Raw genomic sequence first — 12,558 nt, forward strand, 5'->3', positions numbered from 1 at the left:
AGGTTTGACGTTTGGGGGCTCTCATTACAGTACGTCGTTTTGCATCACTTTTTTTTTAATCCACAACAGACAGCGTGAGACTCGGCTTGCTACATAAATATGACGTGGGCGGTCATTCAGCGTAGATTTGTGTGTCAAAGGACGCGCGTCTGACCGCCATCCCTATCTTTAGCTGTCAATCAAAGCCAACTTGAAAGGAAGTATATGGTTGGTTGGCAAGCCAAGTTTTACTTGAAGCAGAAGCAACGCAAGTTAACGTGACTGGTAGGAAGAACAGATTGGCGAGGCCTCTCAAAACAGCTTCCAACCCAGCGCGGGTACAGCTGCCTGCCAGGGCGGGCACGGCCCCCGTGATAATGTCAGTAAATATTTATATGAGAAAAAGTACTTCTACGTCAAAGCTTATCAAATGAAATGCAGGAAAAGGAAATAGATCAATTCCTTGCCCTTACTCATGTGGTCGATTTGTTCTCTGAAAAGGGTGCAACGTATTTAATTGCATGCTTTAGGTCAGGAGCATCGCAAACCAAGGACCCACTTTATACTAATTAGCATATTTCTGTTCATGTTAACATAACATTGTGTCTTCTGGGGAGTTTATATATTGTAAAACCAAAGCTTAACAATGCTTTTGTAATTCAATAATTAGTATTGATTAGGGGCTCGCATGCAGTGACGTCTCTATGGCAGTCTTTGTCTGCATCTCTGCATGTGAGAGTAAAAACAGAATTGTTATCAGGCATGGCCATTATTACTATAATAAATTGAATTTAAAAAAGCTATAAATCTTGTCTGCACTAGGAGGTTTTGTCTTTGTCTTTTTGATTGGACATTATTTCTACATTTGGTGCCTAAATTGAAAGATATCACTCCATAAATTGTGGTCTGATTTAATGTAATGTTTGGATATCAGTGGAAGTGGAACGGTGGCTCCCTGCACAAAACACAGACTGCTGTAATATTTACCGCTCTGATTGCACACACTTTTTAGTGTCAGCTGCCAGCTAGCACATCTTCCATCAGCATCAGTAAAATAGGTTTTAGAGGAGGTGACATTCACGGTCAACAGTGCCAGGCAGTGGGGATGATGGGCTTTTCTGCTGATCCTCCACCCAGGCAGCTTTTATATTCTTCCAATATGTGTGACATAAGGTTTTTAACAGCCACGCTTTCATCTGAAAGAAGAAAAAACATGTTCTTCATGCAGCTACAAGAAAGATGTATGTCTTGGGCTGTTAGTAATCTTTATTTATAATTGGATTTTACAAAAACCTGGGCTTTGTTGTTTAGTTCTCATTTTCTCAGTACATTATTTTTCCAGTAGCACAAATTTTCACAATTAGATTTGTTGCATTAGCAACTCTATAATGACCTAACAGTTTAGGCCTAATTAGCCAAACTAACCACATGTGAGTGGTTGGACCCCAAAAAGAGCGTTAAATCAGTAACTCAAAGTCACAGCTTGTATTTTGTATTTGTGCATTAGTAACGACTGCAGTTGGTGGACAGCGCCATTGACACCAAAGTGACTCAAAACCGTACAAATCCCATAAAAGTGTAAATAAAGGGCAAACGGCAATGTGACCTAATGAGTCTCAATATGACTCATCAAAGGTGTAAAAAAGCAAGCATCACATCAATTTATTGGGGAAACGTTGTTTATACCAGCTTGTATCAGATAATTACTGCAGTGCACACTGTAATCCATCATGCGGTAGACTGTAAATGGCTACAAGTAAGTGACAGCCAATTACATCGCGCTGCTTGCTGTTGAATTAAAGATTTTCAATTAGCGTTAGCTGAAGTCAACCATACCATGTCTTGTATATTGTTCTTTTCTCTCTGGAGTATTTGTTTGCTTCGGCAAAGTAATGAAGACTGACCTAACACAGATAGTATAAACGCAAATTTGAACATGGTGGTCCTCCTGACATTTCCATTACAGGTTACGTACTACGTAAACTATTTGTGTCGAGTGCATTTAATTGCGGAAGCTGCCATTAAATGTGTTTTCACCTTCGCTTTGTTCTGTCAGCTGAGGCCAAAAGAGAGAAGCCATTTGTATTTCACCTGCATTCAATCACGGCATGACAGCATACATATTCCTCTTGAAGCGATGTAGCATGAGATGAGTCAAAGGGGGGGTACAACTAACCAGAGAGGGCACATCGTCAAATTGCATGTTTGCTCTTCGCCATTGACTGTATGATTTCTGGACTTTTTAATTTTTTTAAGTGCTATGCTAATTTGTATTTGAATTATTTCAAAACGAAAATCAATCCCATCAGGCACATGAAAACGACCAGGGTAAGAAAAAAAAATCAATCTGGATGTTATTTGTGTACATGTGAAATATTTGCATAAAGCTGACAAAAAGTGCTTCTGTGTTTTAAGGAAATAATCTCATTGAAAAACTTTATCATAATGGAGAATTTCAATGAAGAAACTGTATGTTGAAATATAGCACAGAATAATATTGTAGTGTACTTGACTGTACATGGTTTTAACTAATATTTTCACAGAACATGCAAAAGAACACAGACGATGTCGAAAAGTCACAAAATATTTTCATTTGATAGATGTGGAAGTGTCTTGACCCTATTCAGTTTACAATGAGCAATCACCAAACAATAAAACACCAATAAATCATAGTCCAAATTCAAATTTTATGGCAATTATTTTTAGGGGTTCTTATAGCTTCCACGACCTAAAGACCTGTCAAAACAGACGAAAGACCAAGAGTAATTTGTAGCATAGGTGAAGAGTAAAATATTCATCACATTATATGAGCAATGTCCCTTGATTTTTCTTTCTCTCTCTCTCACACTCACACACACACACACACACACACACACACAATCTCTCAAACTCAAGTACTAATTTCCTTTAGGGACGGGCCAGTCAATTGAAGAAAATCATGTATGCATGCATGCATGCATGATGACAGTTCCTGATTGGCAAGCAGCTCCTTCTACACATTTGACAAAGATGACATGTTTATGTTTCCCTGTGGTGCATCTAATTACATGTCTTAAGCTGTTGCTGGAATAAAAAAGCACTGGCGGCGCCCTGATATAGACAGATGCTGCAGATACAGCCTTTTTTCTGTAAAGGCGGTACACTGCACTACGCCTTAATAGACATTCCGGCGTATTCTATTACACGCCCCGGGCGCATCTTGTAATTTAGTCACCAAAAGTAGACTCAATTTTAGACTTGGTAATAGCAGGTCAAAATTGTGGTGTATTGCAATTTTGATGGGAATGAATTCATTGAATGGGTTATTATATTTTTAATAGCACCCCACTGACCGCACAAACACGGACGAATGGTCGTTGGTGCAAGGCAGTCTTCGATTAACCACATCACATGTGTGGCAGACTAAGGCTACGTTCACACTACAGGCAAATGCCACCCAGATCGGATTTTTTTGCCCAAATGCAACCTGTATCTGTCTTTTTTATGTCAGTCTGAACAGCTCAATTCCGATTTTTTCATATGCGACCTGGGTCACTTTCATCTGTGGTCCTAGATCGGATACGTATTTTGCAATGCGACCGCAGTCTGAACGACCAGGTCGCATATATCCGACCTCGACATCATCAAAAGTCCAATATGCGCTGCGTTTGGGCGGGGGCATTAAGCTTGATTTATGCTTGACGCATCCGCAAGGTCCGCACGGCTCAGGAGACGTACGTGAATCGGCAAAGTTATTTCATGTAACAGTTGTGACTTAAATTTAATCCCACTTGAAACATGAAGTATGAATATGACATTTGTGGTGGTGATATTAGTAATTTAGCCACACAGACGGCTCATTCATTACGCGCGGCAATGACGTGATGTCATCGTTAGGGGGAAAAAAGATAACCGTAAGATGAGGCGCTCAAACAGGCTCGCCTCATTTTCACAAAATATTATTTCTACCTCCTCCTGCATCACTCCTTTGTAGATATGAGATGCTAAAAATATGAGCCCCGACAACGGATTTATAAAGTCCGGGGCTCTAACATGCTGGACTATACGTATTTACTTCCGCAAACAGCGTTGTGAGTGACGTTGTATCTTCTTCTGCGCATGCGGGTCACTTTGGGGATGCATTACGTCCACACAGCAGACCAGACTGAGGTTGCAATTAATAGGTAATGTGAACGCTTAATAAAAAAAAACAGATTTCACCCAAAAATCGGAATTGAGCATTAAGACCTGCAGTGTGAACATAGCCTAAGGGGAGATCTCGCAATTTACCAGCTGCCAATGTCATGCCGAGCCTCAGACCGCCCTGATTTTAATGCAAATGAGGGATGCTACGATTGGCTGGGAAAATGCTTTGCTTCATCTCACGAAGGCACACAATGGCAGAGCCAATTCTACAGGCACTAGTCTGCGAAAATCCCAAAAGAAAGCAATCTCCACCCATGCGTATAGTTTGACTGCACTTTGTGCTCAACTTGTGTAAGGCACGGAAATAGGGCCCATAGTGTCAGGCAGAACAAGTGAATGCTAAAAAAAAATATATATATCATTTTTCTAGTGTAAAATATGTGACTTGGCATATATGATATATTTTTTATGTGATATGATAATTCAATAGTTAATTAGAAATGTCACTGCAATATTTAAAATGTATGATTCTGACTTTCTCCCCCTTTGACTGTACAAGTGTCTGCGTTACTGCTCGAGCACTGCTATTCACATGTGCCATTATTACTGACTGACTGAGTAGTGTCAGAATGGGGGTTTAGGTCATAATGAGGGTCACATTCTCCAGCTCAAGGCCAGCATTTGGTAAATTAAACAACATTGCATAGCTTTAGAAACGTTGAGGCGGCATGTGTGGGTCTCTCAAATGCCTCAAATTCTCACATATGGCCAGAGAGATGCCAAATGTTAGGCCAAGATTGAAAGTAGTCAGCTCACTTAAAGGGGAAGGTACCCCAAAAGTATTCTGTACAATAATATGTTCTATGAAAGTTCACTTGACTAAACATGGTATTCTGATTAATATTGATCGGCTCCAGTAACCTTCACCCTAATTAGTGATACAGAAGATGGATGGCTGGAATACTGAGGAAAATGCTGCTTGGGTAAAAACATGTTAATGTTGAAATATACATATGACTCCAATGTTCTTTGTCTTTGTTCTGTTTGGTCCCTTGAAAATGGAATGTTTCAGTTGCACTCTCATGAATCTAGCAGGCTGTGAATGATGAATATGTAGCTTCCAAGGCACATTTCAAAGAGTGCACCAGAGGCAAAGTAAATTACCTACATCATGCTCTTAAATCCACCTTTGTTTGTCTATTCATCTTTGCAGCTACCTCCAAGAGCACCACTCGATACAATCAGGAAAAGGGCAATTCTGATAGTCAGAATTTATTATATTGGACATATCACTAGATGATTTTGTGTTTCATTCAGCATAGGGATCGCAGTTAAAAAAAAAAAGTGGCAGCTCAGAATTTATTACTTACTATATGTGCAGTGGTAATCCTAGCTTGAATGGCACCCTGCGTGAACCCCCTCACACCACACACAAAAAAATTATAATAAGGGAACTTTATTGCGGTGATGTTTCTCAGTTTGTTTGCATTCGTAGTTAAGGATTCGATTTTTTTTTTTCAAAACTGTTGCTTTCTTGCTTACATTACGGCTGATAAAGCACTGTGCTCCAAAATGTTACATGAGAGGTTATCAGGGATTTCACCCATAAATAAGAATGAAGCTCATATCTTCGCCCTTTGCTTGGTTCTCCTCCTCTTCTTTTCCTTGGAAATTGCGCACCGGATGGCTTTGCCCTTTTCCTTTCCATGTTTGAAATAAATGTAACTTGCATTTCAGATTATTCCCACTTTCCATCTCCTCTACATATGTTAACGAATTCCCCATACAAACAGCACAATTGAAAGCAATTTCACGTAGCAATTTAATTTCTTTTGGGGTCTGCTACTGGAAGCTCAAAACTCAAACCATCTGCTTGAGGAGCAGGTTCAACTTGCAATTTTCCTTTCATCCATCCGTGCATTTTCAATGCTGCTTATGCTCATTAGGTGCGCGGGTGGGCTGCAGCTTAGCCCAGCTGATTGTTAGTGGGAGGTGGGGTACGAACAAACAAATAAATGTTCACACTTACTTTTGCATACGCTGGTTAGTTTAGAGTCTTTAAGTAATGTCCATGTTTTTGGGATGAGAGAGGAAGCACAAATGCTCAGAAAAAGACAGAGTCATATTATTTGTTCATATTCTGGCTAAAGATTAATGTTCAGAAAATGTATTCTTTACAAGTGTTGCCATCAACTGTCAGAAACTGCAATTCAAACGCACTTGAGCATCACTGACCTTGATGACACTGATTCCATTGTTGGCTAATTTGTGACTGCAGGAGTCCAGGTGGAACTACTTATTTTCCTTCCTGGCATTGCCCGCAGTGCTGCAGCTTTGCGTTCTGCCTTTCCTGCCAGAGAGTCCTCGTTACCTGCTGATTGAGAGGAGGGATGAGGCTGCAGCAGAAAAAGGTAACTAACACACACACAAAAACATAGCCAAGTAATGAAAACACTCACTTGGGGTCCTGCTTTGTAAGAATTGCAGACAATTAGATTGGCTACATGCTGCTTTTCTGGTAACATTTTGTTCCTTGAGCTGTCCTGAATCTAGAATGTGATATTCACGTTGCATTATGTTTTTGTAGTGTATTTATAAAAAACTAACTAAACAACTATTGCAAACCTTGTGCAATGACCTTACTTGTCAAATACTTTGGGTTCGAGGACTGCTTTGTTTTCTAATGGGCCTCTTTAATTCTTATTTAATCTCTGCCATCTGTCTTTGTTTATGCTCTCCAATATGTGCCTGTTCAAATTGAACTAAATGAGGTTGTTCCTCTTTTTAATGCGCACAAGCATCTTACTTGTCTTACTAGTTTGCTCTTGACATGCTGGGAGAAAATGACATTTATCAACAGCCATGCTGTGTTCATGTCTGCTGCTGCTGTTTTGTTATATGCAGAGGTAGGCACATCAATCAATGAATTTTGAGCGTCCGTCATTTGGCAAGTGTCAACAGTCGGGACTCCCATCCGTCATCGTCAATATTTCAAGCCAAACTGTAATCGTAAATATGTCAATCAATCAGATGAAAACCAACTTCAGGCAATGCTGAGCCTCAATTTTTGGAAAGTTTCCAGTCTTTCATTAATTGTCAACAAAACGGGCGTCCGTCATTGACGGATTAACCGACCTTTTTCGTCAATATTGATAGAATACCCACCTCTGATTATATGTGAAATATGCATTTGTTGAAACTTGGACATCTAATACTAATCATTGGCTACTGGAATGCTGTGTGTCTTCGAGGAATAGAAGACTGTCTGGTAAAAAGGAAACTTACCCAAACTTCCTTCACATCCTTCTGACCAATGTCAGCCACCGGCTACTTCCAGGTATGGAGGACCAAAAATGCCAAAATAAAAAAAATAAAATAAAAGTGAACATAAAAATGGATATTAAAAATATATTTCAAAAATTAAATACAAAATAAAAGACATTTTGGAAACAAAAACAACTAAATATATGCAGTACATACACAAATAAATATATGAAAGTAAAAATAAAAAATACAAATAATTATAAAAATAAATGTGGAAATAAAAAATATATAAATAGAATTAAATGTCAATCAATAAATAAAAAGGCTCTGCTCTCATATTTATTTATTTCATGCTGCAAACGCTGTCATTATGAAATAAGTCATGAAACGTTATTCAAATGAGGGGGTGGTCCTAATTGTGTCTTGGGTTGAACTAATCGCTTATTGGTTGATGAACATGTTAGTCGGGTTCTGCCCGTTCCACAGCAAGGGGGAATTCACACACAAAAGAAACAATGGACCTGGTTGTTTAAAATGAACTTGTGTGAAGTTATTGAGCAACTCAAGTCGAAAGTTGTGGTCACAGTGGACAAGTTAGTTGTCCATTGCTGGAGCTCTCCATGCAAGCCGGTGAGACTTCCTTGTTCGCCAACCCGCTCACTCACCATCGAAAGGCAGTTTGTATTTTTGGTCCTCCATACCTGCAAATCCATGTTACTTGCTTGTGTTGCATCACAACTATAGTAGAAGTCATTGTCAGCAATGCACAAATATTAAGCGGTGACCTGGCCTGTAGGGTCCTGTTAGCATCACACAGTATCTGACAGGAACAGCATGCTCCTCTATTTTGCTGCTCGTCATTTTGGATGTGTGTGCTGTGGTCCTGCCCTCCATTTAAAGGTCACAGAGGTTGACGATAAAAGTTGTGAAAGCAGTGGTGTTTTTAAATCAAAATTGGTGGGGCAATACCCACTCTACATTCCAGGACAACTTTCTTCTCCGCTATCTTTCACTCTGCTTTTTGCAAGTAAATTTCTCTTCAAACAACAATGTTAGGAAATCATCATTGTTATGGGAAACTCATTTGTTATGCAGTGTGAACAACTAAAATAAAACTTTAACAAGCCAGCAGCTGCAGCAGCAATTATAAAAACATTTTACGGTGTTCATCAATGGGAATTACACTGATCAAGTAACTTATTTCTCACAATTATCAACAATGACAGCAAGGTAAGAAACAGATAAAAATCAATATTCAACTCACATGCTCTGTAAATGTTTGCATTTTCCAATGATCACTGCTACAGCATTCCTAGGAAATCATAATGTCCCATCACTGGTGAGCTATATTTTGAACAGTCCTCCATGCGAATAATGTGGTTCTTAGTGGCCAGGGTTACAAGATTTTTGGATTTTTCATTATAGTTACTTTTTATGTTTGAGTTTTTGAATTCAGATGGTTTTAATTTCTGCGATTGGCTGGCAACCAGTTCAGGGTGTACCCCGCCTACTGCCCGGAGCCAGCTGGGATAGGCTCCAGCGCCCCCCGCGACCCTTGTGAGGACTAGCGGTTAAGAAAATGGATGGATGGATAATTTCATTTAATTGTATTGTGTTTAAATTGTATTGAAACTAGTGTAACTTTTTACTGACATGTATGTCATTTTAATTGTGTTGCAACTGGAATTTCACCTCTTGGCCAGGTTTCCCTTGTAAAAAAGGGTTTTAAATGTCAATGGGAAATATATATATATATATATATATATATATATATATATATATACATATATATATATATATATATATACATATATATATATATATATATATATATATATATATATATATATATATATATTATAGCAGGGTTTTTGGGTTATTCTTTAAAAATGCTTAATTTTAGTTATATTATAGTTTTACTATTATTATTTATTTATTTAAATATATGGAGTATTTGTCAACTACAAGATAAAAAAAGAGAGAATGCCAGTAAGTGTTGGTAATAAAGTAATGTAAACTACAAATGTCAAATGACTGTTTGATCTTCCTTCTCCTGTATGGATGTACACTAATACCGAATTAAAGACATTTAGAATGAACACAAAAGCTCATGTATGATATTTACTGACAAAGAAGAAAACAAAAGAAATGTTTGCTTTAATTATAGTTGGTTTAAGTTAGTTTTCTTAACGTGAGATGTATTTTCAATTAGTTTAAAACAAATAGTTCTTATTTTATTTCGTTAATGAAAATGTTTTTTTCCCTTCCAGTTTTAGTTCTTACATTAGTTTTCATTAACAATAATAACGTTGAATCTGACCCATTAAAAGGACAGAAAAATATGTCCTACATGCCCCGAGTGCAGAATCACCACTTAGTGTGGTAATGTTCACTAGATCCAAAATGACTTTGGCGAACCTGCTTTGAAAATCATTTTTGCTTAGTAATACAGCCTTTTACATCTATTCAAACTTGTCATCCTGGACACATTGAAACCACAGAGCAAGGTCAAGGAGACAATTTTTTGTGTGTGTTTAATTTAATGGGACTCTGACATTAAGGATTATTGCCTAAAATGTTGTTGCTGGCAGTGCAAAAAATTTATAATTTAATTCTTAAATTATTCTTGTTCATGGGCAGCCCGATTGCTAAGTGGTTATGTCTGATTCACAGTTTGAAGTTAAGGATTTGTATTTGTTTTGGGTTTTCCATCTTCCTTCCACTTTCCTAAAACATGTCTGTTGGGTTAATGGGGACACTGTATGTAAGTCTGAATAGTTGTTAGTCTCTTGTGCACTATGATTGGCTGGCGACCAAAACAAGGTGTAAGGTTTCCTCTGGTTTAAATTCATCTGGGATAGGCAAGGCAAGGCATCTTATTTATACAGCGCATTTCATGTGCTTCACATAATTAACGGTCCCAGCTGACCCGTGAGCCCGACGAGACCAAGCACTATACAGAAAATTGATTAATAGATTCTTGCTGATGATTTGTCTGCTCATGATACTAATCACAAGGATCTTGTAAAGGCCATTCATTGTTCCTTCTTTCGATCATCACAATGTATTGTAAAGAATTTCACCGCAGCAAAGACATGCCTCAAATCTCCTCCTCGAGGGAATTAAAGTAGGTTACCTCTCTAGTGGCTCTGGCTGCATTTACATTGACCATGATAACCAGATTGTCTACTTCACTTAACGCTTATAATGACATTACTCATATTACATTGCCCACATTACATCCTGAAGTCTCATTTTCCCTCTCTAATGTCCTTTTATCTTGAAACATAATCCAAAATGTCCTCAGTCCAGTGTATTCTTTTCACGTTGCCATCTTGTCTTGGATTGCCGCCTTTACACCGGCTTTGTTATTACTTTTATGTCACCCTTTGCTCACGAGGTCACAGTAATAATTTGCCCATCATTTCATTGTTTGTCTGGGCAAAGCTGATATTGAAATGGTTTTAAAATGACACTTTTGATTTCACACAAATACTTCTGAGACACACAAAACTTGTTCTACAGCCCCCTGAAGACCTTGTTAATTTTGAGTTAAAGTTCCTTTAACATGCGTTAATTTTGAGTTAATTTAAAGTTCCTTTAACACCACAAACATTTTTTAACGCGCGATCAATGACCGTCCCATATTTGGAATTGAAACTGGGGGAATTCCAGTCACAACGCAGCAGACATGTCCACGTCAAAATTTAACAGTTATAAATTTAATAATAAACCATATATTTGTGGAGACTCAAGTTGTATTTCACAATTTAAAAAAAATTGCAGAATTTCACAAGTTACTTCATGTTAAAGATTAGATAGCTATTAATATGAAAAGAAAAATGCACTGGGCTGTCACCGTCTTACAAATGCAATTATGCCATCTAGTGGCAGAAATATTACCTCAACACAAATCAATATCATACAGTACAGTACATCTTTTTAATTTTAACTTAATTTTATGAATTATTATGAAATTACTGTATCACGACTAAAAGGTACTGCCAGATTTTTATTTAACATATTTAACAACAGTATGAAAACGTATTGTACATGTTATTGTACATTTAGAACAGATATCAAATTTGCAATTAACCGTGAGTTAACTATTGAAGTCATGTGATTAATTACGATTAAGAATTTTAATTGCCTGACATACCCAATTGAAATCTTTTTTTTTTTTTTTCATCATTGACCTTGCTTTGATTATTAACTGGAAGAAATCATATAATACCTTTATTGTGGTGCCTAAACAATTGAGTGGTGTATTTTTTACTTTTGGTCTCATTTTGTTTGAAAACATTCCCAAACTAGGTTGTGCCCTCAATCTGCACAAACCTTGAGCTCCTGTCACTACTGGGTTTTAACGTCATGACTATGAAAGTGAAGAAAATGTTGTGTTAATACCAACAAATTCCCTCTAGCACTTCACTTGCAAATTCAAAGAAAGGTGACCGGCTGGCAAGGCAAGGCAAACATTTGTTTCAAACACAATTAAACTTTTCAAACATTTAAACTGTTCTCAGCTGTCTGTCTATCTTATTTGTAATTGTGGTCATTGGTCATTGTGTTTTTTTTTTTAAACCCCCTCCATTCTAACACTAATCGTGTGTTTACCAGCCTTTCAGAGATTCCTTGGAAAAAAGGATGTTTCTCTTGAGTTGGAAGAGGTCCATGCAGAGGCACGAGCTCAGGAAACTCTGCACACAGTCTCCATCTTTCAGCTACTGAAGTGTCGGGCGTTTCGCTGGCAGCTCATCACCGTCATGGTCACCATGGGCAGCTATCAGCTCTGCGGTCTCAATGCTGTAAGCTACACCTTTTAATTTGTCATACATACATGAAATAACACAGTTCAATCCAACTTGACTTTTTTTTTCCAAATTAAGTTTTAACAAAAGTTGTTTCAGGTTATGTGATCAAATGGATGCAACCTTTTTAAAGTATGATTGTCAAAAGTGTTAAAAATGTCTGATAAAAAAAAAAAGAAGCAGTCTGGCAATTGCTACCACAATATGCTGCCACTCGTGTTTTTGTTATAGTAAGTTTTCTATTTGTGCCTGATTAAACAACAACTTGTAAACCATTTACAGAACACAGGGTCAAGAAATTAATTACAAATCCAATTCCCAAAAAGTTGGGACGCTATATAAATTTTGAATAAAAACTGAATGCAGTTATGTGGAAGTG

General features: G+C 37.7%; 1 protein-coding gene and 1 long non-coding RNA gene across 3 annotated transcripts in view; one reads left to right on the top strand and one right to left on the bottom strand.

Annotated features, from left to right (window-relative positions):
* Window positions 1-7,472, bottom strand: part of LOC147166819 (uncharacterized) — a 32,584-nt gene extending 25,112 nt beyond the window's left edge. The window contains exons 1-3 of the long non-coding RNA XR_015096252.1: window positions 7,390-7,472; window positions 6,564-6,647; window positions 6,340-6,478 (exon numbers count right to left, since the gene is read on the bottom strand). This is a non-coding gene — a long non-coding RNA (uncharacterized LOC147166819). The remainder of the gene's footprint in view (window positions 1-6,339; window positions 6,479-6,563; window positions 6,648-7,389) is intronic.
* slc2a9l2 (solute carrier family 2 member 9, like 2) overlaps window positions 1-12,558 on the top strand; it is a 66,825-nt gene that overhangs the window by 16,936 nt on the left and 37,331 nt on the right. For both annotated transcript variants that reach the window (XM_086086577.1, XM_086086576.1), the window contains exons 7-8: window positions 6,383-6,515; window positions 11,989-12,176. In XM_086086577.1, coding sequence (XP_085942703.1) covers window positions 6,383-6,515; window positions 11,989-12,176 — 321 coding nt within the window. The remainder of the gene's footprint in view (window positions 1-6,382; window positions 6,516-11,988; window positions 12,177-12,558) is intronic.

The sequence above is a fragment of the Leptonotus elevatus genome, chromosome 10 (assembly GCF_054856555.1).
Source record: "Leptonotus elevatus isolate MCC_2025b chromosome 10, RoL_Lele_1.0, whole genome shotgun sequence".
NCBI classification, from domain to species: Eukaryota; Metazoa; Chordata; class Actinopteri; order Syngnathiformes; family Syngnathidae; genus Leptonotus; species Leptonotus elevatus.